The sequence below is a fragment of the Centruroides vittatus genome, unplaced genomic scaffold (assembly GCF_030686945.1).
Source record: "Centruroides vittatus isolate TY-2023 unplaced genomic scaffold, ASM3068694v2 contig_474, whole genome shotgun sequence".
Classification (NCBI taxonomy): domain Eukaryota; kingdom Metazoa; phylum Arthropoda; class Arachnida; order Scorpiones; family Buthidae; genus Centruroides; species Centruroides vittatus.
Window position 1 is genome coordinate 45,245 of NW_027122266.1, and position 27,374 is coordinate 72,618.

The following is a 27,374-nucleotide window of genomic DNA, read 5'->3' on the forward strand; positions in this document are numbered from 1 at the left end:
GTAATTTAATATACTAAAGCCTTTTATATTTAATATTTATGAGAAAAATTCGTTTTACAAACGTGACGCTATTTAGAGGGACGTTATATCGAAGTTTTTGAGTATACAGTACGTATTGTTGTACTTTTCGAATCCCTAAAAGCGGGAGGCCCAAAAAACTAAGTTGTCTGTGCCTAAAATCGCCACGACAAATTTCAAAAAATAATTAATAATTACAGAAAAATATTTTATTAATTTATTTTATTTAATAACGAAAATTTTCTTATAAATACATCTTCAGTTATATATTTCTGAGTTGTGTAAATGTCTGAATTTAATGATGATAAAATGATTTTTACCATCGCTAATTCGGAATTTTTAATTCTAATTTAATGAAATATAATTAAATTTTATTATAATCATAAATCGTATAATTTTAATAAAATTAATTCATGAAGTTACATACTTTAAATTTTAAAAAGTGAGCTTAATTCTGTACAAAATTTAATATTGAATTTAATAATTATTTTAATTATAAATAATGAAGTGCATTAAATAACTTAAAAGTCTACACACTACCTGCAAACAGTTAAAGATATAAACAATTTTCTCAGAAATTATGCTAAGATAAATGTTAATAATATTCATTAATTAATTAGACATTTCTAACATAAAATATATTATATTATAGTTAAATTTATACAGTATAATAATTTTAAAATAGCTATTTGTATATAAAATTGCTTTTTTTATGGAACAAAATCATTTTTTTTTGATTGATGCTACGCTAATGAATCTTGAGTCTATCGAAGGAACTCAGATGTATTTTATATAGCAATTTATATAGGAAACACTTTTATTTTAATTAAGATAATATACTAAGCATTTACTTGGTCCAGGCCTGATAGAGCTATAAGATAGGGTCTGAACTAATCATAAATGTTTCGCTTCACCCCCTCTAGAAGCCTTAAAATAGATTAATAAAATATATAAAATAAAGATTTTTCACCTTTCATCAAAAGGAACTTTAATTTCTATCACTTTCATACTTTTCCCCCTACAAAAACACTAGATTCTGGGGTCTTCCATGTGTTGAGAAGTGACTAACAAGTAAGTTATCCTTCTCTATTTGGAGTCTTATCACAATTAAGCACAAAAAAGTAAACGTTTATCCGTTTTGAAATGTTATCTTGTACAACTTTGGAATAATAAAATATAATAATCGATAGTTTTGAATAATAAAATATCGATTATTTTATTCAAAAAAAGAGCTTTTATAGTTTTTAGTTTCCATTGCTGATAGAGCATTTTTAAACAATAAAAATGTATTTTTTGTGTATGTAAAAATAAAAACTAACAATTCAAAGAATATTTACTCAAAATAAAGATTTCTTTATTTTTCTTAAACTAATTTTATTTACAATAATTATAACAAAAATGATATTTGACACATTTCTGTACATATAAGTAGAGTAAAAACAAAAGAAAATGCACTTCTTAATTTAAAAAATCTCACAAATTTCACAAATTATAAACATTTTATGAAAATAAAGAAAAATAATTCATGAAATTCTTAAATAAAAATTAAAATACGAATTTAAACAACGATAAAATTTTTAAATAAATAAAATTAAAGTATTTGATTAAAAAAATGGAAATTTTTAATTTAATCTTTTTAAACTCAATTTTTTTAAAAAAAGTTTTAAAAATTTATAAAAAGTTGTACTTTATACATTAAAAAAGAATTCTAAAAAAATATTAACTATCTTTAAGATGAAGCTTATTTTTGTGACGGTTGTAGGCGTAGGCAATCTAGGCTTTCGCTTAGATCTTCGTGCTTTTAAGGACATCAGACACACAGTTATATGCTTTGTAGAATCCCAGTTTTGGTCCAATATTTAGAATCCAGAGCTAACTAGAATCTTAGACCTTGTACAGTATCAATTATCGTTTTATATTACATAAAAGAGGCCTTGCAAGTCCATGTTTGGCTAAGGCCTTTCACAACATAAAACTGCCATTAGGACATTTCAGCTGTGTAATTTAATTATTTGGATATACATTTTCTTTTAACTTGTTTTACTAAATCCTAAAACGTTCTTTTTTATAGGATCAACTTGAGGGAATGCCCTGAAAGCATAGGCACACTGTACTTTACAGACGTGATCGGATAGTATGGAATCTTTCGAAAAAGTGGAAGCCAAATGGAAACAATTATTCACTCGAAGCGATTGACAAATTGGCTAAAAAGAGAAGGAAATTATTATTAAGTTTTACGAGAAATTATAATTATTAATTAATGAATTTCAAACTAACCCCTTCTTTTGTACAAGTGCACATGACGCAAGGAGATATCCTCTCTGCAGATCCAACATCGATGGTTACATCCCCAACCGTGCATGATATTCTCTCCTTCCATTGTTCTAAGTCTATACTCGGAAGAGATTTGCAAGGCACTCGAGGATTCCTTAAATTAATCGAAGGAAAATTTGGAATTTGAATGAGGAATTTATTGATATCTCTATTATATCGTTCAGAGTTAAGCTGTACTTACATAAAGGAGTCCGTAAGATCAAATACGTTACGTTGAATAGCTTCGATCGTATCTGAATTATCACAAATGATTCTACCCAAGTTTGCCTTACGAATTTCTGTTAATTGAGCTAAAAAACAGTACACATTTTAGTAATAATTTTAAGAATTTTTAAATTATTTTAAAGTTGTTTAATTATTTCCTCACCTTCAGTGAATCGAATTAGAGGATTGTCGGATTCGTACCAAAATCTATCACACTGACGCAACAAATGAAACTGCAAAGCAATGATGCAACCAAAAGTAGGACCTACTAATCCACCATGCAGGGGTTTTTCCACCAAACCACCAGGAAATAAATCAATATCATCCACACTCCTGAAAGGAAAATTAAGTTATCGAAAATAATATGATTTCGTAATGAATAGAAGGAAACACTTACTCATAAACAGCTTTCAATCTGTCAACAATATGAGGTGGTATTTCTTTGACTAGATCATCGAAGTTGCGAGCTTTAGTTAAATTGCAAATCGCTCTATATTCGTTGTACGAAGGAATACCGTGATCTCGAGCTCTTTGCACATTTAACGCTGCTAAATCCATACCGGAAAATGGTATTCGACTGTCTTCAAATAAATGATTTGTCACTTCTTCTGTTATCGAGTTATCCAGATCTTCCATGCTGCTTGTTACCAGACCTCTCATAATGTGATCCATGGCGTTGGCTATCAGAAAAACAAAGAAAAATTCAAGTTATCCAAATTAAATTTTCGTGCATTTTAACCATTAATGATGATAATGGTTTACACTTGTAGAAATAAACTGAAATTAGATGGTCGAGCCTGCTACTATGAGGGGCTAGGTTCTTCAGAGTAGCAGGCTAAGGTTGACCAAGACACAAACTTTCAGGAGTACAGTACATTGACCCGGATACTTCTACTCTAGTCTTTCACCATTCTTCCAATGACACTAAAAGGGCTTTTTTTCAAATCCATCATAGATTCGGCCATACTCACAACCCGCCGTAAGCCTGGCTAAAGCCAAAATTGAGTTGGAAAAGGTTCCCTTTATGCTTACAAGGCAAAGAGTTAAATAAAAACAATTTAAAAGACAAAATATCCCTTTATAAACGAATGCATTTTTTTATAAATAAAGCGTTTAACTTACCTGAATACAACATGTCGGAATTAAAGAAGCCTTTTCTGAGTTTCAGAGGATCATTTAACGACCTGTATCCGCGACCTAGACGATCCAAATCGGGTTTAATGAGACTGTGACCAAATCTGAAAGCAGCAGCAGCGAACTCGTTGTATATAGTAGGATTGCAGTTTTCGTCATATCCATGATAATATCCCTCGGGTAAAGGATATAAGTGATTCTTATTAGCATAACTTCTTCCAAGCACTCTAGGTAGAAAGTCGTTGTAAGTGATGTGTTGCATGATGGCGGACATGATGCGCCTCCCTGTGGCGAAACCAAGAACTAATTACTCCAGGGAATAACTTCGTCATTAGACGGGGGTGGTGAGTTAATTAAGAGGAAAAACTTAATTAGTTGTCCCTAATTACGTCGTTTGGCTGAACGCTATTTATTTCACAGAGACGACTTGTTAAATATTTTAAAAGTCGAACGTGAGAATAGATAATTCTGTATTATGGTTGATGAGATGTCTCTAGCTGTTGGTGTCCCCTGTGAAGCTATCGCTAAAATGTTATAATGAAGTTATATGACATCATACAGGTAATGGTCGAGAGTGTAGCTTAAATAATTAGGTCTTTTTACAGCCTTTATCACTTAATTAAATCAGTAATTAAAAAGAATGTTTCCTCGACTGTGTAAAAACGTACTTATAGGACCCGAATATGCATCAAAGGTCATTGGCTTAAATAAGTTACAATTCCCAGCTGCTTTTGATAAATATTTCGAAAAATTAATTTTTTTCTTCTTTCAGTTGATTTTCTACAAGGTTAAGTTGATTATATTTTATTTGTAAGATTTTCATAATTAATTGAATATTTTAAAAATTTTAATTTAATTTAATTTTTTCTCTTTCCCCCTGTTTTAATGCGAAGCGTAACAATAATAATTGCTCACTTAGCATTATAATAGTTATTTATTAGACTGGGGATTAGAAAAATGCACAAAACCGCATTAATTTAATTTAGAATTTTGGCCAAATATAACAAACATCAGGTTAAAATTTTATATTTAATTATTTCTGTTGCCTTTTTTTCTTATTAAGGATGCTTAAAGAATAATTAATTACGCATCATTTAGCTTAGTTTTAATGATTAAAATGAATTCATTTTGTATTATTTTCGAAACAGGGTATAATGATTCTAACAATTCATTACAACACGCCAACACTCAACACAATATCTTTAAATATTAAAAATTGTATATAGGCCTAATTAACTGATTACTCATTATCTTATGCATAATATTTATATAATTAAGTTGACCAATTGGAAGCTTCAACAGATTTTACAATTCCCATTTGGTTCTAGATACTGAAGGATTGCCTTGTTACTTGTCCAACTTTTGATACATAAAATATCGCTAGAGTATTTCTATCAAATTTTTAAGCTTTGCAAATTGCAACTAGTTATGTAAATAATATATATTAAGCAATATCTAATAAACAATGTCAGTTCAAAACTTCAACAGAACGACTTTGCACTAACGTCCGTTTCGTTGTGTTTCCATTGGAGATTTTCTTATTGTTTATCTAATTTTTGACACTTAAAATTGGAATAAATATTTTTTAAATCAAATTTTTGGTTTAAGTGTTGCAGTTCTATTTTAAGGGAGAGGATGATATCAACTAGACATGTATTGTCTCCATCCTCTTATTAGTCAAATAGCTTTAATGTTTTAATTTAATAAATCATTAATCAGAAAATTTAATATATTTTCACCGATGTAACTTTAAAATATAATTAATAAATTATAAATTATTATAAATATAAAATTATTATAATTAATTAAAGTTTTGTTTAAGATATTATAAAATATTTAGAAGGAAACAAATACATAAGCCTTCCCCATTTTTCCCCCTTTCAAGATAAGATTGAATTGTAAATTATTTATACCTAATGAATGTAATGCATTAAATTATTATGTGTGATAGTTACTTAGCATTCACAGCTCCTCATTAAGAGATTATTGGCTATATAAGCTGGACCCAAAATTTAGACTGCAGTGGTTGATTGACCACTGCAGTCGAAATTCCTGTCTTATTCAAAAACTTAAATGCATATTTTTTATATACTATTCACAATTAAATTAAATTTCAAGGCAAAATTTTTATTTTTAAAAACTAAGAATAATAAAATAATAATTAATACAATTAAAAATAATTTTGAAAATAATACTTTTTATGTAATTATATATATAAAAATTATCAGAATAGAAACAAATTTAAATAATGTATTATATAATTAATTATCTATCAGAACTAATTAGAGTTTCAGATAAAAATTATGATACTCTAATTAAATTAATAAGTTTTATTTATAAATTATAATATCTGTAGCAGTTAATTATAAAGGAGACAATCACTCACCATTCTGATACAACTGTTCGTCATTCCAGTGAGGATTAATCCTCTGTAGGCTTTCCACCAATCTGTTATGTTCTCTCATAAATATTGTATGAGTTGCAGCCAAAGCTGGTTGTTCACTCGCTCTGTTATCGCCTTTATGTAATCAAACAAATTTAAACTCATTGAGTAAAATGATTGAAATAAAATTCACGAATCATTCTTTGCATTATCTTCCTAATTTCGGTAATAAGTTTAGTACGGGATGATTACTTGATTAGCAATTAGTAATATTTCTTTATTATAAAAGGAATGTTTTATTTCATTATTACTTTAATCGTCCTGTTTATATATTATTACTCTTTTTTTTAACAAAAAAAGAACTAAATTAACAAGCCTAAGAAATTATTTGTTTTTGCTTGAATATTGACGAGTTTATGCTAAATTAACTAAAGCTATTTATATGTTTAATTTTCTATAAAACTGCTTTGTATAACTTACAAATTTGTCATTTATTATATTTGTTTTCTTTATATCCCCTACTAAAGATGTATAACTTAGGGTAATAAAAATAGCAATAGAAAATACTTTAATGGAACAAGATAACTTACAAAAGGGTTCTTCTTTTTATAAATCATCTGCTCCATTAAATCTTTATTATTATTATTATAATTTTCGTGTAATCTAAGAAATACTCAGCATCCTTGTGGATATTAAATGTTAGCAATAATTTTATATTACATCCCTTCCTCTCCTTTTTTGGATCATACCGAATATAATAAATAAATAAAAAAAAATATGTAACAGTACCTAACTCAAAATCTTAGATACACCATTGATAATTCTCTATTTCTTTAATAATAGTCTTAATAAAATAATAAATAGTTACTTTTTATAATTTCTAAAACAATATTTTAGAATTTAACAATTTTAAGGTTACAATTAAACGTTTAAGAAAGTCAAACAATGAATAATTGTGTATACTTTTAATGTAATCGTGCAAAGTTATATTTTTAAACTATAAAAATAATCATTCTTGTTTAAGTTAGTATTAAAAATAATGTAAAGGCAATTTTTTAATTAAGAAAATGAACTTTTTCGTAGTTTAATATAAGCAAAAATCTTCATATATTCACCTGCTTCGAAGCAGAGACCGGAAGGAGCTCGGCAGTCTTTATGATCATTTTTTTGCGGGAGAAGATCTTTACCACGCAAAGGATGACGGGTAACATTAAGTCTTCCTCCAATAAAGGAGCGTAACATTTTTGTATCGCACATATCGGAACCGTAAACGTTAGAAGCGTCTAAAAACGCAGTTACTTGGTTTAACTGTTCTCTTCTACCTATAGTTTATATATAAACCATAAATAAAATGAATGTACGATAAGGATACATTTTTATAAGTAAAATAAATTTTACCTAAGGTCAATTGCCCGCCTAAAGATCGTACGAAAGAAATGCAAGTGGGTCTTCTAGTAGTTTTGTTAAAAGGGGGGTAAAAAATGTCTCTTGGAGGCACCGATATGGGAAGACATTCGGGATGAACCGTTTTTGCAGAATCGCATTCTTGACAATCCAAAGCTCTCCCTCCAAATGCTGAAAGTTTAATTATATTAAAAAATAATTATATAATTTAAGCATTTTAAATAATAATAATTTATAAATCTAATAATAGTGCTACCATCTAGTGGCTAATATTTGTATTAATCAATATAGGTTTTATTTTAAAATTTCAATAAGAGATGGCAGCACAATTTTAGGGAAACATTCGAGATGATGTTAAATTAATAATAATAAATACCCTCGTGCATTGGCGTAAACGTGAGATCGTGATCGACAAACTGCCCCCATTGCATTACCATGAGCGAATATCGTACATGAGGTGCACTTATATCGTAATGAATGGCAGTCGACACCGCTCTCGGACTGGGTAAAGTTTTGCCATTAACTCCACGACTCCTCGGTGTGCTCATATCTAATGAAAACAGAACGTATTGTAAGTTCTTTAACGACAATTACAATTTCAAGTTCAATATTCTCACCATCGTCGTATTGAGAAGGAAGAAGACGATTTAATATCCTCATACTCTTTCCGTATTCGGGATATTTAAGGTTGTTGCACCAACCGGTAGTGGTCCTAAATCGGCTAGTATGGTCGCAAGGTAATGTTTGCTCGTCGCAGTCAAAGGTTTTTGGCAAATCTATAAAATCGGTGACATCGACATTCGGAAGAGCCGCCATCAATTCTCTTACATTGTTCAGCGAACTTCCTCCTTCTCTGTCTCTCTGATCACTGTTGAGATTCGAATCGATAAATTAATATAATTCACATTAATATCAACGATGTGAAATATAATTAATTAATCTGTAAAGTATAGAATTTACTCTGGAAGGATCCGGGTTCGATTTTTCTCCGATTTTTAATGCTAATTTTCATATGGAATTTATATCCGCGAAATGAATTCCAAACTTTTTTCTTTGGAATTTATATAATAAAATTATATTTCCACATTCTATTATATGAAATTTGTATTCTAGAAAGGAATTACATATATACAGTATTGCCATATGGAATTTTTCTATGGAATTTATATCGCAGAAGTGAATTCCATACACGTTTACTACAGATTAATATTTATCTTTTATTAGATGGAATTTATACTATTCTTTATATTTCTTTTTGGAATTTGCATAATAGAAGTTTATACGAAAGAAGTAAAACATACATAGGACATTTCTATGGAATTTCTACCACAAAGAATTGATTTTTCGCTGTATTTTAATATTTAAAAACAGTTTTTAAATATTAAAAGAAAGTGTAAATATTATTTTAAAAAACAAAAATTTATTCAAGTAAAAAGTAATTCATCCTTCCTGTATTTGTAACAAATTACCATTTTTATGGATTATTTGAGAAGTAATAAAAAAACAAGTTGAAAAATGAACAAAATGTAAGCTATTTACGATGGAATATATTTGCATGAATTGGTTGTTCTTTCATCATCACTATTTTAAAATACAGTTTTATTGTTGTTTTTATGAATAAAACACACAATGTAATATTCTGATCACACGCAATAAAGCCTATATAATAGGATATAGTCTAGAAAAATAATGTAAAAGTTCAACTATTTAGGTCAAGATTTCTTAAAGAGAATTCGAGTATTTTATATAGGGTTCGGAGGAAGAATATTATGTTAGTAGTAGACTGCAATGTCATATTTAGTTATAATAATATATCTAAGGAATACATTATTATAACTAAATATTACATTTAAATCCATTTAAGGAACCAGAAGTTTAATGGGAGCGAGTCGCTAAAATTTCATCACGATGTGGAGGGAAGGAGAGGAACAATGCATTTTCCACGTTGAATTTTTCTAGTGGCAAACGAATTTATTCTTATAAAACTACTCAATAGTCATGTGAATAAACTATCAGAACATGTTTGCAGAACCTTGAGTCATTTCGTCAATGTTAGAGGAGAGACTATAAACTACTGTATAGGCTACGTAAAGAGAAGGAAGTTTGCTAAAAGCACAGTACTGTACACCATTGTACTGTACACCATTGTACTGTACACAACAGGAAGAAGGGAGTGAAAAGTGGCTGAGAAACTGTACACGTAATTAATGGATTCCTAATAGAGTAGACTCCGCTTTTATGACCTAATTGTTTCCTGAAAACCGTCATAGTAGCTATTATAAAACTCAGAGGTGCATAATAGACTATAATATAGAATATGGATATAGAATGGAGCATAGAATATTTAAAAAGTGCCGAAATTAATACCTGGAAAAGTAATTATTAGCGAATCCTTGAGATGCCAATTCTAAAACAACCGACTGATTAGAAATCAATCTGGCTTGACGTTTGGGTCGTAAAAATCCCAAATGAGCAGCTTGAGCACTTCCTTCCGCAGCAATACCCCTTTCTGAATTTAAAAAAAGTTATATTTAACATTCAAAACAGTCAAATTAAATTAATTTGAATAGGTATATTAATTAACTAACTGCTAGTAATAAGCCTTTCATTAGAGATCATGTCCTCTACTTGTCTTTTGGCTCTCTTTAAAGAATCTTGTAGTAATGTTTCTGGCACAACAAACCGGGGAGATGCTAAAATAGTAAGAAGATAACTAATTAAGCCAATAATACCAAATTAGTCTTTTATATTTTTACAAACTTATAAATGGAATGATCGCTTACCTGTTTTCCATTTATTTAGTTCTACAATAGGAATATTATCGGAGTTACACGTTTCGTATGCATTTCTATATAAAAAGCAAGGAAATTAAAATGTTGTTAGATATAAAAGTTTCTATTATTTTTCCTATGAAATTATTTTATTTACAGAAATGGATCCGTCTGATAGAGAACTGATGGTTGCATTAAATTGATAGAATCGGCATTATCGCACAGAACTCGAGATAAAGTGACTTTGCGGATTTCCGTTAGTTGATCTGAAAAATAATGATACGTAATTACTTTCATTCTTAGTTTTTGATGATGCATAAAGCCTGAAATAACTGACCTCTATTGAAAGAAGATGGCGGTATGTCATTTTCGTACCAAAATCTGTCTCCTCGTCTTAAATAATGAAACTGACGACCTAAAAGACAGGCGAAAGTTGGCCCAACTACTGCTCCATTTAACGGAATTTCTGCTAATCCTCCAGTAAATATATCGATGTCGTGTACATTTCTATAAAATTAACATAGATTAGATATAGATAGGACGAGTTAAAATGTCTCGAAGGGATATATTTTATGATGTACAGTATATGATGTGAGGTGGATAATGTATGTGTCACATGCATTACAAAATATATAGTATATGAGATCTCACACATGATGTGGGTGCATGATGTGATATGACTTACATTACATCAAACACATCTTGTTTGAGATCTCATAAATCATATTCTGTGACTTTAAAATAACCACATAATAAAAAATATTTAAAGCTCTGTATTAAAATTTCACAGCTTTCGAAAATTCTAACGTGTTTGTTTAAAATCACTTAAAATAAATAAAATATTCATTTAAAAAAATAAGATATATACTTATAAATTCTGCTTAATTTATCCACAGTTTCTGATGTCATCGTGGATTTCAAGTCGGAAAAGTGGTTAATAACAGGATCGAGTCGACAAAATTTTCTCCATTTGGTGTATCCAGGAATACCGTGATCTCTGCCCTGTTGAATAATTATAGCTGCTAGATCTGTACCCAATCCTGAACCGATTAAAATAACGAATTAATACTTTCGTGAATTCCAAGTATCTTAATTAAATTAAAAAGTCAAGGTTCTTTTTACCGGAACTAGGATCCAAAAACAGGTTATTTGTCATTTCGTTACTGATAAATTCATCACCAGCTTGAGCTTTCTGACTCACCAAACCTAATAAGTATTCATTCAACTTGTTAGGTGAATACATGTCAGTTGGTTGAAAGTATGTTTGGCTCATTGGCTTCGTTCCTATTTTCTTAAATTCTTTTGTATACAAATCAAATTTTGAAGGCATCATAGAAAATAAGAAACCAAATACCGATGCTCCGATAACGTTAGATATTCCAGGATTAATGTTGATATCGTATCCTGTATAATAACCACTGGAATGCGTTTGAAGATCGTACTTATCCATAATGTTTTGACCCAGAAATGTCGGGAGTAATTCGTGATAAGTTATATGTTGCAACTGAAATTATTTTAAAATGAAAATATTTAAATATTTTTACAACATAATTGCAATGGAATGTAATCTTTATGATAATTACTTCTGCTCCAACTATTCTTCTTGCTTCTTCGAATAATTGATCATCGTCCCAATGTGGATTTAAAGAAGCAAGAGTTCGTGCTATCCTATTATGTTCTCGAACCCAAATCGTATGCATTACTACGAGGCCTGCATTCTCGTTGACACGAACATCACCTGAAATAATTAAAATAATGTCTTGTGAATTTAAGATACGGTTTTAGAAACACAGGTATTTGAATGTTAGGAGCATTCAGGTGTATTTAAAGGTTCGAGGTTCGAAGACATTACCATAATATAAGGGTGAAGTCTTCTATGAGAATATTCGCTTAAGGTCTCACGCTCATATCTCAGTTCAAATAGATATAGAAATTTTTAGTTTTATTAATATTCCCAAAGTTTCAAAATTCTGTGTGTACGTAGGCCTATGCTTTTTAAGATACAGTACACTTTTAAAATTTAAAGCGGATGTAAGTAACCTTTACTATAAAATATACGTTAAGTATTCTATGTCATTTATCAATTTAAGGAAATTTACAAATAGCCAAAGGTATAACAACCAGGTAATCTACTACTACTACTTTATATTGCGTAGAAAGGTTCCTTTATTTTCGAGGTCATGGTTCGTTAGAATTGATATCACAGGCTTGTTGTTTCTTTTCATTTACGTTTGCTTTGGTATTGACAGTTATTCGAGTAAGAATTTACTAGTCTATTTACGTACAAAGATATAGACTTGCATGAAAATACCTTTAAACCGAGAGATACACATTCAATGTTTGGAACGATTCAAGCGCAAAAACCTTATTTTTAAAGCTTTTTTCATGGATATTTTATTCCAAATACATGTTATTTAAACAATAAAAAAATACGTTTATCATAATTTTAATTATAGAATATTTTATTACGTTAATTTATATCAACATAAATTAATGATCTGTTATTGATTTGTGCAGTATATTAGACCAAAAAGCAAATTTACTTTCTATTCAAGGCTATGAAAGCCATAAATATTGAGACTTGCTTAATATTAATTTTATTATTTATGTGATAAATATATTTAAGAAATATTCACTGAGTGTCGACTATATCTAATAGGATATATCTTAAGAAAAATGATGCCTTCTTAAATAAATACCAATAAATGGCAAAAGAAAGTGAGGAATACTAAGGAAAATTTGGCTCAATACATTGACCTGAGACTTGGTATTAATTGGAATGAAGTGGAACACGTCGCAATGGACTCTACAAGCTGAAGAACACGTGTTGCCTTATTGTGTTGCCGTATATACCTAATTACCCAGACTAGACTAAATATCAGAGACACCCAGAGGAGGGGGAAAAGAACAAATTACTCTGGTCCCTACTGGTATGTGTACACAATCTATATAAATTATAGATAAAGAAATGAGCATAAAATTTAGGTTCAAAAAACACTTTTCTACTGAGCTTAAAAAGTTGTGTGGTATGTATATTAATTTCATTTACTTCTTTCACTTTAACATAATAATTTACCACGTAACTTGCTATAGAGGCCTCAAATATATATTTTTCCTAGGATCTGGATGGTCCTGCTAAATATATATCCGCTTATAGAATATTTAAAAGCTTTTAAATATTCTATTGTTTTATTTGAGTTTATTACTTAATAAATAAATAAATATCTGCATATTTGTTATATAGACTACATGAATATTCTAGTTTATTCTACCTTTGGATTCGGCATAGCGTTACTTTTTTGTAGCTTTTGTACCGAAGAAAATGTATACTGATCAAAGAATTTATCATACAATAAATGATATCATTTTAATATAAACGATAACATGTTTGTAGAAGAGATTTAGATATAGCCTAAAGCGAAGTATTTTATGTCCTATACGCTCGAATGATCAATAAAATATTGAAGATAAAAAATGACGTAGAAATTTTTTGAAAATGAATAAAAATATTTTAAAAATGTGAATATTTAAAATTCTGATAAAATAATTATCATACATATCATATAATAAAATAATATACAAAATGATTTCTTAATACAGTAGCATTAATTCAAATTAAGGCATAATTTTCCCATATGTTTCGAAGTTAAAGTTAAATTGAACCTTAAATATCCTTTAAACAGTGACAAAAATACTCCGTAAGATCTTTTATCACTGTTCAAATATCTTCACGTAATGAAAATTTTATATTTCTAGGGCCTCCCGTAGGTCGAGAGGTCAATCCACTTACTTTTTTGAGATTCCTAATATATTAAAAAGAAAGAAAATAGTTTTACAAACTTTCAATATATATTTTACATATTAAAATGGGATAAGAATAAATTGTTTCTTGTGTTTTAATACACAAGAAATGTAATAGAATAAATCCTTTGTAATAAATGTTCTTGAGGCTTCAAAAAATATCACGAGGGTCTTTCTATTATAGGAGCTAAACATTTCTCATTTATTTTTATATTCTCTGTTACTTATTAACGTTTCTATTCTTTAATAAATCTTTTCAACTATATTTCTTTTTAATTATAACCATATTTTTCCCCGAAAATTTTATTTTAAAAGTCAGAGTATGTCTTCAATTCGAAAACAAGTACAGTAATTAGTAAAACAATAGTGAAATAATGTGTTTTGTAACACAGTATACAAACAGACATTGATCTACTGTATATTTAAATTTATTCTTTCACAATAAACCTATATTTTTATACGAATATTTTTGTAATATTAATAATAATAATAATGATAAATTCTATAAACTTAATGATTATTAAATTTTTATGAGAATTTTTTTTAATCATTCGACCTTTAAGAGAAGCAATAAAACTGCTTACCAGAAAGGAAGCATCTACTTTTTCCAGAGCCTCTACAATCAAAATCATCAGTGTCTGCCGGAAGTAATTCTCTTCCTCCTTTTATTTTTTGAGTTTTCAGCTGTCCACCTCGAAAAGTTCTCAATTTATTAGCTTCTTCGATCGACGAACCGTATATGACGGAACCGTCTAAGAAAGACGTTACTTGATTAATTTGTTCCCTTGGTCCAAGAGTGCAGCCTATTCTCGGAGCTGTACAAGATCGAATATACTCTAAACAGTTACGTCCTCTTCTTCCAAATATTGGATCTTTTTCGGGAACCGTAATTGGATAACATTCCGGATGTAATTGGGATTGATCAACTCCACAACATTTAATTCTATGACCTTGAAATCCTGCAATTTAGAAAGTCCCGTTTTATTAAATTTTTTCTTTTATTTAATCTAATATTTGTAGTATATTTTCTCAATTTAATTAATCTTTAATTAAAGGCTCCGAGAACAAAAAACATTTGTGCTAGTACCTGTCTTACCCTCTTGCAGGATTAAAACTAATGCTGGCACAAATCTGTTACTTTCCTAATCATCATTATTCAAACTTATAAAAAATAATTTTAATATAGCTTTTATTGATCATTTTATAGCATGGTGAGGTCATGCCCACCATATACATCACTGTAGTGAACAGTGATGTATTTATGTTCATACATACATATATACATACATTATGATAAAATTCTACATCTGGTTATGCTTATCGGAGTGGGGAGAATGATGAGGATAGAGCCATTCCAAAGCATCATTAAAATGCATTGTAATCAGACTTAGGTATGTCCTCAAAGTTTAAGCATTCTGTCTTAATTATAAGCGGGTGAAATTTGAGTTGCAAGGTTTGAGGACACGATACAAAGAAAGTTAAATAATAACGTTTAATAAAAATGTAGGTACCTTTGGCATACCTTTCCTTATTCTCTTCAACGTCTCAAACAAAAATTAAGAGTAAAAATGTTAATTTCTTTAATGACTTTTCTGTATAAATACATTTCAAATAATAGCATAATCTTACAGAAATAAGCTGAAACCTTAAGACAACAATGGACAAAGCAAACTCACTAAATTATCTTATTGTCATGATCATGCTTCTATCTTATACTGAATTATAAATTACTTATTTGAAATGCTAAATAACGTAATTCCAAGATAAAATTTTGAGAATAGGAAGACCTTATTATGATAGGAGAATTATACATAGTACCAGCAGTTGATACGAGGTAATAGAAATTAATTAAAAATATAATAATTATAGTGTACAGTACATAAATATATTTTTAAACAATAACTCTTTTATATTATATAATAATATGAGACTATTCGATAAATTTTGGCTGAGTAAAAATGCCAGTTGAATTATTTTATAATCAACAAAACAAAACATTATTATTTAAAATTCAATTTTTATTTTGTTCGAAAACTTCAAATAAATATAAATATTTCAAATACATTTAATACAAAATAGTTTCGTTTATCATTTATTTTTTAATTTTTTCCTATGAAAAGTTTCATAAAAAATAAAGTTATTTTTTTAAAGTTTCTCCATGACTGTAAATCTTTAATTATTATTTTTTTATTAAATTTTCTGATCCTAAAACTTTAATAAAATTTTGATTATTTGTTAAAAAATTATCAAAATTTTATAAATAAAAATTGTTACTTGTTAAAAAAAACGATTAAAAAATGATATATATTTTTTTGGTTTATCAAAATTAAAATCAAAAAACAATTGAAGATAGAAATCTTGAAAATGAATGTAAACAAATGGATTATAAAAAAAATGAAAAAAGTTTTTGTTTTAAAGTAAATATAAACAGAAAAGATATTGCATTCCTTTAAAAGGACTTTTATATAGCCATGAAATTTTTAAAGCCAAGAAAAGTGACCCTTACAACGACACTAAAAATATATCAGTCACGACAGGTATAGGCCTATATAAGTTTTTTTCCTTTAAAGATAACATCTTTCAGGAAGTTTTCTACTTGCAATCCTCTTAACAATATTTAATAACACACAATCTATTGTGCTCAGAATAATATATCAAATGTTTAAAACACATTGTTCATCATTTTATTTTTTTACTTTAAAATAATATTATACGCTATACAAAGCCTATATTCACTGTATAAAGACAACATATAGTAAAATATATAATGTATTAATTAATTATTCTTACATCCCAAGTATAAGTTATTTATATAAAAATATTGATATACAGTAAGTATATAGAACTATAATATAGCTTATATATACATAAATGTATTTATCATAAAAATATATATATATAAATTATAATGACTTAAAAATAACAAAAAAAGTATTTAAAAGCTGAAACACAACAATTCTCTGAAAATTTGAATTTTTAAAATTTTATATTTTAAAATCCATTGTGTGAATGTCACTATCCTTGTTAAATATTACTTGGTGTTGTTTATCTTTTTTATGTTTAAGATATTTTTTGTATTTCTCTGAAAGCTTTTAGTCTTTATTTATGGTGAGTGATGTACTGTACACTCTCCATAAGTACATCGATTTGTATTGCAAACTTGTTTCTATATTATTCTACCCTAAAGTTCGAGCAGTAACGTTTTGCATCAGAATTACCCAATAAACATAATTATTGAACGTAAGAGTCAAACATGATATAGGCCTATAAGATGAATAACATTGTAATATTTATAAGTTTTCTTTTACAAATTAATTGTTCTTTTATTAAAATTATTCTAATTTAATTGCATTTTGAGGGGATTGCAATTAACTGCATCCCCCATATTTTTGCATTTTTTGATTCGTGGGATCTTAAAACGTCGAGAAATTTTAAAAAATTTGGAGGGTTTTTCCTGATCTATGAATGTTAGTGTGTGTTGGGAGGCACGATTTTGTTTACCCTGTTTGAAGCTTAATAACTCCTGTGCTTTATGTCGAAAAATTCTGAAATTTTGCAGGGAGGTTTACTTATTGGGGGGATTGATGCTATTAAATTTTGATGATTAAAGGTCGAGGGAGAGGGGATATAAAGGGGTCGTGTGTATCTCCAGTAGGATCGGACTTAATGACGGTTTTACTCGTTATTAGTATTTACAATGTTCTATAAAACCCATCCCTACCCTCAAAATTAAGCATTTTGCCATTTTATAATAGTTAAAAATATAAAAAAATTTTTAAAAATGAAATGTCATAACAGATGGCGCCACTAAATGTTGCCGGGAAAGTTAAGCATCTCGTTGCTGGATTTCATTATACAGTCAAGTTAAGTTATAATCAAATTAATTATTTTAATTAACTCGTTTCATTTATGTTTTCAACGAATTATGGATGACTTTTTATTACTTTTTACTAAAAAATTAACAGTTTATTTTTTATTTTCGTAAGGTATTATTAACTTTTTCTATCGTTCGATCTGTATTTGCAATTATGCTAGAAAGTTACCTTATTAATCAATTAATTACATTAATATACTAGAGTTAATTGATTAATACAGTTGCATATTACTGTATTAATATGCAAATGTTGATTGATATAAACGATTATTTGGCGGCTTTAAAAAATTTTTAAATCACGATTTTTCTGTTATAAACTGCCTATTACTTTATTTAAGAATATTTATTTTTAAATTACGTAATACACGCGGGAGACTTTATAGACTTATAAAAGAATGAAGTAACTTCCTGACTGAATAGCAGCAGTACAATGTAAGTTACGTAAAAAATGCATATAATTAAACAATAAAATGGCTTAGAAGCGAAGATTTATTATATTCATTGTAAGAAATAATTGCTAAATAATTTACTGAATAGCTTTTTTTAGCAATTAAGAGTTTAATAACTCGAAGTATAAGTCATAAACAATTGATCTATTAAAAGTTTTATAGAGTAATGACTTTCTTAAGTTTCTCTCACCTGCAGATTGAGCTGTATGTGCCAAATCGTGGAAAACAAATTCGCCGAATATAGCAAGAATAGTGGTGACGTGTTGATGCGGTTTATCCGAATCACTATGAATAGCGTGACTTACAGCACGTGAGCTGGGTAAAACATCACCCGTTGTGGCACCTCGAGGAGTGCTTACTCCTAAAAATATGTTTAAAAATTTAAAATATAAATCTAATTAAACGAAATGTATAATTAAATGTTTTACCATCAGTGTAATCGGGTGCTAGAAATCGAATATATTTGATATTGGCATTTCCCCAGGTCGGATTCTGAACATTATTACAGTAGCCACTGAAAGCTCTGTATTTTCTCGGTTGGCACGGGAAATCAACTTCTAAAGGGCAAGAACTACTAAGGTAGGTATCGCGGATATCTACTGTTGGAAGACCATAAGCAATTTGGTTCTTACTGAGTCGATATCTGCAACGAAAATGTGTGAATGAAGATTGGAGTACAAAATACTTAAAGTATAGTAATGAAATTTTAAACTCTAGGAAATTAAATTCTGTTAAAAAAATTTAATTTAATCAAAGATTTTTGGGTAATTATATAACAGTTTTATACAGGGTGTTAAAATAACGTTTAGCATTTATATGGTAGATAGTGCACACCGTATAGAGCTACAAAAAAAAACCTTAGTAAATATGGGTCGAAAACTCAACAGTTTCTGAGATATTAACAATTTTTTATGTTAGTATCGTAAGTGATGTATTAGCTTTTGTGTCGCATATAACGTGAAAAGTGAAGATAATCTTGCCAAATTTTTACCTCGATATTTACAGGTATTTCACGTGTCCTCCTCTCATTTCCACGCACGCTTGGCATCTTAGAGTCGCGAAAAAATTCTAGGTCTTTGTCGGATTATTTATCTCAGAAACGGTTGAGTTTTCGACCTGTTTACTAAGGCCTTTTACTCACAAGTCGGTATGTTATGTAGCCTACTATCTACCATATAAATGATGAATTTTTTTAACACAGTATTTTTGATCATATCTTCAAAATTTATATACTCGTATATCATCAAAATTATCAAAAATAACAAAAAAAAAAAAAAAAAAATATCTAACGGCGTTTATATATTTTTGGAAATTTATAAATACTGAATTTAAATAAGCTTATATAATTAAATTAAATATGATAAATAAATTTTTCTCTGTGTGACTAAATGTTTTAAATCACTAAATGAATTTTCTTACGTTTGGGATATTATTTTAGTGGCTTCTTCTGCAACTATAGCATTACGTGAATAATTTTTTGCTGCGATCTTAGTTTTTGCAGAGGCAGATGCAAACCATTCTGGTGTTCCCGGTCTCTGTATCGCACCTGTTTGAAAAAAAAAGTCATTTCATAAAACAGATTTAAATATTTAAATTGTCATTAAAAATCAACATACCACTTTTATAAATTGCAGGCTCTATGTTTTCCATTCTAAGATCGACTTTACGAACTGCTTCATCTATGTATTTTTTGAGATCTTCCGTACTGAATCTTGGCATTAACACTTTCGGCCCTTCTGGTATTGGATCTATTTCTTTGGCAGGTTTCAGATGTTGAGTAATTCTCGTCAATTGACGTTTGTGTAACCTCAGTCCTCGCGTTACTCGTGAAACAATTCTGTGTTTGCTCGTGCCCAGAATGGGAACATCTACTATCTCCATAGATGCAATACATTGGCATAAATATAGCAAAAGAAGCAGAATTGCTGTCCAGCAGCATCTATATAAACAGTAAAAATACATGCATTTTACGTTCTAAATATGATATATTTAATGGTATTTCTATTCGATTTAATTAGCTCCCCCTTTGGGTTCTTCTAGATCCGTTACTGATTTGTCTCTGAAATGAACTGAAGCTTTAAATATATAAATTTTAGTATTTGTAAAGTAAATAATTTAACTATACAATTGTTACTCCCTGTTTTGCTTCTTTTTCATATACTAGGAATCTCAAAAAGGTAAATGGCTCGTAATTACATTATAGTTAATTACGGAAGTTTTGCTATAGTTAATTATCTACAGGGCCTTTCTGGATCTCAGAGGTCGAGAGAGGATCCGTAGTTAATTAACTGTAATATAAATTGTAAGCACATTAGTGTTTATTTTAGAATTATCTTTAATAAATAGTAAAATATAATGTTTGTCTTTCTAACTCTTTATAAATTTCAAGTATACAGTAATAAACAGTACATACATTGTGAGAGGAAAACGATGTATCTTATTTCTGTAATTAACATAATATATAAATATATTAAATCATATAAATAATAATAATTGAGCAACAATAATACATTTCAGTAATTTTAAAATTATTTTTAAACGACTGATTAATGTGGGTTTTTACACAAAAGTTCATTCATTCGTTGACGTCATTTTGTGACCTACACTCCTATTGTCATTGTTATTGAGGTCAAAACTTATAATCGATCTAGTGTAGATTTGTATGATTTTTTTTAAATTCAGATTTTTATACGATTGAGATAGAATATTCCTTTTTAGAATCATATGACACAAAAATCAATATTTGAATAACACGTTACCACCACTCTACGTGTTTGGGTGTCAAGTGGCGGCCATCGAAGGTCATTGCCTTTGTCGCCTACACACGCGCCAGACATTGACTTTAGTTGATTCTACCATTTATCCCATTAATGGTCTTCGATCTACTTATATGCATCTCACCATACACCATAGATTTTGTCAAATACAAATCTAATTTTTGTATGAATGAATCTTCTCATTATAAAATTTCATATGTAGCTTATCACTAAAGTATCTATATATTTTGGACATTTTTATATTAAAAATTCAATTATATATAAAAAACAAGAAAACCTGACTAAAATATATTGAATTTATTTTTGTATGACGAATAAAACATTACCATGCAAAGGTAAAGAATTCACTTTATGATGTAATTACTGTACTTATAAGTCACAGCATGAGTACAATTTAACTGAATGCTTATACAAATGCACGTTAACGCGTGATATGTTTTGTATGGGACTTTTGACTCACCCTATACTAAACTGAGTAGACTCTATATTTTTATACAAATACAGGGCGTATATTTTCTTATGAACTTTATATATTTACACTTTAAACCAATTTTTAGTGTTTTTCTTTTTTATTGTTTCAATTAAACAAAAAAGAAAATGTTTATTTGCAACACAAATAACCATTTAATTGATAAGAACATACAGAAATGTCGTCATAAAATGTGTTAAAATACTATAAAATTTTGATAAAAATTCTTGATATATTAATAAAATACCTTTTAATAAATACTTATTTCAAGTTTATATCCAAAATTTTAATATAAGATATAAAAGTTTTGATCGTAAAATAGCATCAAATTTATGATAAGAGCTACTTAAATTTATTTTAGATTAAGAAAAATATATTTTAAGCATAACAAATAAGCAAAAATTAAATTATAATTCTATAAATAACTCTGCTGATCCTATCAGAAGGTTCTCAAAATAATTTTTTACATATTATTAATCCTATTATAATTCCAATGCCGATCTTATCATAAAAGGCATTCGGCAAGTGTCTTGAAAAGCCTGAAAATGTCTTGAAGGCCTCAAAAATGTAAATGATCCAAGCCTTTTTCGATGTCTGAGAGGCCAAAAAATACAATAAAATTTTAGAAACAAAAATCCGACATAATAAAAGACCGTATTAAAAATATAAACAAATACATATTATTCATTAAGAAGACCGGAACTAATAATTAAGAATTGTAAATTATTTATTTATTTCCAACCTAGTCTATGATCAAAACAAAACAAGCGAAAGAGGTCATTCGGTAGTGTGTATATTATTTAATAAAGAAGAAAAAACAATAGAGAAAGTAAAGGGACAATATCTGCAAAGGAGAGAAAACGTTCCACGCTGTTTAACCTGCTTGAATAAATCTGATAAGCTAAGCATATTAAAAAAAAATTAGCTGATTTGCTATCACAATAAACATTATTCTGATATAAGAGAATTTAATTAATAGGATATTTTATCTGGAATAACTCGGAACGTGATCGTTTTTTCGGATCCCACCGTAAGACACCTTACAGAAGAATCATGTAAGCAAAACTAATTTGGGTCAGTATTTATACACAAAAGTTTGTCATGTGCTTGGTCTGATGACCGGAACGCAAAAATAACGAAGGTAGTCAAGACGCCCGATGCCTCACGGGAGAACCCCGCAAAAAAATTGAGGTCAAGAGGTCAAAATTTATATAATCTTTACTTATATTTCTCTAAAAGATTTTTAAAGATAATTAATTCTTATGTAACTAATAACAATACAAAATTGAAATTTTACATGAGATTAATTTAATTTTATATCAAATTTTCAATTAGATATGCTTATTTATTTCGAACAATAGAGTTTTCTCTGTCTCTTATTTAAGATTTTGCTGAATGTTACAGAGAAAAAGCCAAATAAAATTTTATTTTATCGAATAGATTTATGTTAAATAAAACTTTATTTCACTTTTCTTTTATTCAAATGTATTTTAACATTAAAAAAATGTAGTATTTGACGTGTATATTATCGATAATGATAAATAAAAAAAGTTGTTCCAATGAAATTATCTTTCAGGTCACATAACAGTGAATAATATAATTAAAAAATAAGAAATTATTTAATAATATTAAATTAATTTAATAGAAAAATTTATTAAAATTAATTTAAATCTTTTAATTTTCGAATTTCAATTTTAAATGAATCTCCCGTTGGCCTTAGTAACTAACAAGAAAGTGTTTAATGTTATAAATATAATTCTAATTCATTATTCTAAATATTCATACTCTTTTATATTTAATAATACTCGAATAATTTAAAATATTTATATTTAAACTTTTTAACATTAATTTCAATAATTTAGGCTACATTTACACGATTTTATTCTAAACAATCCAGCATAAATGTACGAAAAAAAATGTGAGTAATATAGAAAATATTCCTTTCAAAAATCACCTGTTTTATTCTCTAGTTTATTATAAATTAACGTTTAAACGTTTAATATATAAATACATTGATTATTTTCGATAGTAGCTTAGTAATATCTGAAAAAATTATTAAGAATTCTTACCTTAATTTCATCTTCTACAATTATATACAAACAGAATATAACAACCACTTTTAGGCTTATCAGACAGTCCAAAAAGTACCTGGATGAACCGGTAGCGTCAGTCTGAACGCCTTCTATCAGACTACAACTTGATTCCTGATCCCTACCCTCTATATATTTACCTGTCCTCGTTTTGGACCATGTTACCATCGCCTGTATTAAATGCTGTTTTGTTTTCTTACCATCTTTTGTTACCCGACCTTTTGTTAATTCACTAAAAAATAAATTGATCCGCATGGATTAACTATAACATATTATTGCTTTTATATACTTAAATCTACTTTTTTGTTTTTTATTTAAAAATATTCATGCTATATAAAACAACATTGTTTGTTGCATAAAAAGTGCTTAACACATATTCTTCTATAAAACACATAAGTTTTTTTTTAATTTGCAAATAAATTTAATCAAATATTTCTTTAGATTTTTCCTTTTTTTAAGATAATTAGAATTAATTAGAAAAATGTAAAACACATTTAAGTCTCATTTTCTAATGAATTTAAACGCGTTAAAATCTATAGAAAATGTTATTTTCTTTTTGTCTTAATATTAAAATTTCGATAATATTAATCGTGATAAAACAATTGAAATTTGACTTTTCATATTTTTATTATTATTATTTTTACTTTTACAATTTGGTTTTCTTCGAAGACAAATGTGTCAAGGATCCACTTAATAGAAGATATTGTTATATAGTTGCAAGGTTGAACAAGAGAAGAAAAGAAAAAATACTAATTATAGAACATCAAAACTACTGCAACAATTTATTTTTCTATTACTAACTATATTAGTTATAAATAAACGATTATCTATTGTAATATTCCTTGCAGTATCAGCTCATTTTCAGAATGAACAAGCGCTGTTTAGTTCTACCTTACACCAGGGTTCTTCAATAAGGACATTGAACCATTTCGAAGGACATCGGTAATAAAGAAATTTTACTCTCTAACTCAAACAACGAAGAATCTGTAGGCCAATTGTTTGATAAGAAATCAGCTTTTACTTCCTGGTACTCATGCATAACACACGTCCCACTTTGCCGTTTTTTCATCACATTTCCATGTACTATAGACACTTTAAACTTTAAAAATCGAATTTATTATATATTAATTATTATATATGCAAATTTTGAGTATATAGTTTTATAATTTAATAAATCAATTTTGAAGATTTATAGGAACAATCAACCGGTATTATCAATGGAGTGATTAATGATTAAAATTAAAAGAAACTTATTATTAATTTATATAGCTGCTATTAAGTAACAGCACGATAGTCTTTGACCTCTTTCATATTTTAAAACGAGATTTATAACTGGAATTTCACTATCTTTCTATTTTGCAAGTCATCCGTCGGGTCATTCAACTGTCCGAATGGGACATTAATTTTTAAAAAAACTAAATATCTTCTCGATAATTTAAATATTAAGATCGGGTCTATGCCATATATTGATTAGAATTAGTTTATATTAATGTGTTAATGCATTGTAAATGTAGCAAATTTGTTCGTGAATTTCCTTCCTTTTAGATAAAATTAAACTTTAATCAATTATTTAATAAGTTTCATTCGGATTTAGGGTTTTTTAAAAAAAATTTTACGATCGACTTCTTCCTTTTAAAAGACAAAGAAGGGAGAAAGAAACGGAACCTGGATTTAATTACTTAAAATCGTGTGAAATAATGATATCTGGAAGAAGTATGTAGATCAAAACGTGATGAGAAAACTGTCCCAAATAGTTTCATCCCTTCTTGAGATTCAAAAATCTCCACCTGAAAACATGAAGTAGTTTCTTACCTTCTATGTCAAGGTAACTTAGATGGTAAGTTCCCAAGGTCGGCAACTACCAACTTTTAATTCGTGATAACCTCTGGGAAAAAAATACGTTATTAGACATTGGCAATACATTAAGCATCATTTATATATACATAAAACAGGAAAATAAATATTATTTTTCTTTAATTAAATAATTGTTTTAATATTGAGAAACACATGTTGTTGCTAATACGACAAAACTTCTTAAAAGTGATATTTAACGTTGCGACATGGATTATTTTCAACAAAATCTGCAATATTAAACTATTCATTATACTATTTTTATGAATTTATTTTATAAAAAGCTTTAAAACATTCTAAACCAGGAACAAATTGAATAGAGGCCTAGATATGGGGCATAATGATAGCCTTCCAGGTGAATTCTGAAGAATTATGATGGTCTTCGACATTCATAGGGGCCTACGTAAATCTAATTGTTGATTACTACGGGGAGGCCCCTATATTTTATGATACACCTCTGCCTTTAGAAAAGGTAAATCTAATGACCTCAATGCTCTACTTCTTATAGGCCTACGCATGTTTTTTTCATAATAATTCTTCCAAAAATTTATGACATGAAGTATTAAATGAATTCTATATTTATTATAACTGAAGCAGTTTTTTTTATAATTGTAACCAAAAAAATTCAAAAAATTAGGAAATATTAAACTGCCTTTGGCCTCGTAATCCTGATCCTTCAGATTAGACTTAAGCATATATTTTTCCTTGTTACTCATAGTGTTAACCTCAAGGCGGATTTCTGATAAAATATATCACTTTAAGTTAATTTTTAAGTATTTTTTATAATCCTTTAATGCTTTTATGCCATAAAAATTTCGTATTTTAACATAATTTTCTCGTCAATCTTCATCATAATGGCATTTTGTTGTCTTTTATAATATTTATATTTAGCTTATCAATTGGACACGGAAAAAAATTTCCAACAGAACCTTGATGTTTATGAAGAATGCAGCCTCCTACATCTTCACCTTTCCTTGGCATTTGAGGTCAAATGTCATGGATAACACAACGTCCGTATTGGATGATGTCACTAATCATTTGGATAATTCTAATTACGTAACGAAATTGACCTCTTAAATTTCTTCCTGAAACAAAAGCTGAATAACGGGAAATGAAAGAGAAATTTTTAAAAAATTTAATTATTTATTTCGTAGAATAAATTAACCTATTTATCTGATAAATCAACATTAAATATATATATATATATATTTTTAGAGTTCGTATATCACGCTTATCAAAATTGATATGATAATGGCCCATTCAAATTGTAATAAATAAATAATTAAATTCTGAATTTTCCTTTAACTTTTTAAAGTTTAAATAAACTAGTAAACATTTTCCTATTATAAGGAAATTGACTGTAAAAAATAGATTGTTATTAAATAATAGGAAATACTTCTCATGTTTTTTATTGTTATGGGTAGAGCCTACTCAGTATTCTACGCTGAATACTGAGTAGATACGGGTCCTAATAGAATACTGAGTAGATAGGGTGAATGAGAAATTGTCGTCATACTTACAGCTATTTAATAGATTTGTTAATATATTTTTTAACTTCTTTCCTGCTCTATAGTCACTAAGAAAGCTTTTCACATACCTATTTTGAGTTCGCTCATGCACAGAAAGGGGGCTAGACTGAATACAATACTAAGAAGGCCTATTTTTTAATGCCTACTGTGGGTTTGTTTAGGTCCAGAATGGAATGTTGATAGATGGAACCCGTCATAACCGAGTCAAACACCCATGATAAGCTTGAATTCGAACCCAGGTCTTTCTAAAATGAGACCATTACCATCTTTGTCACACCCTCAGCTT

The 27,374-nt window shown here is 28.3% G+C and overlaps 1 protein-coding gene across 1 annotated transcript; it reads right to left on the reverse strand.

The window, feature by feature from the left end:
* Positions 1 to 1,785: 1,785 nt before the first annotated feature.
* On the reverse strand, positions 1,786 to 23,876 carry LOC136977769 (uncharacterized). The gene is made up of 25 exons (XM_067273318.1): positions 23,688 to 23,876; positions 19,989 to 20,311; positions 19,792 to 19,918; positions 18,801 to 19,015; positions 18,563 to 18,733; positions 14,634 to 15,008; positions 11,832 to 11,986; positions 11,371 to 11,752; positions 11,117 to 11,288; positions 10,586 to 10,755; positions 10,406 to 10,514; positions 10,261 to 10,325; positions 10,066 to 10,170; positions 9,845 to 9,986; positions 8,095 to 8,345; positions 7,854 to 8,027; positions 7,472 to 7,648; positions 7,189 to 7,395; positions 6,077 to 6,208; positions 3,679 to 3,975; positions 2,954 to 3,236; positions 2,720 to 2,889; positions 2,534 to 2,642; positions 2,296 to 2,446; positions 1,786 to 2,222 (listed from the first exon to the last, which is right to left on the reverse strand). The coding sequence occupies exons 1-25, from the start codon at positions 23,696 to 23,698 to the stop codon at positions 2,049 to 2,051; spliced, it is 4,647 nt and encodes a 1,548-aa protein (XP_067129419.1). The 5' UTR covers positions 23,699 to 23,876; the 3' UTR covers positions 1,786 to 2,048.
* Between the last annotated feature and the right edge of the window lie 3,498 nt (positions 23,877 to 27,374).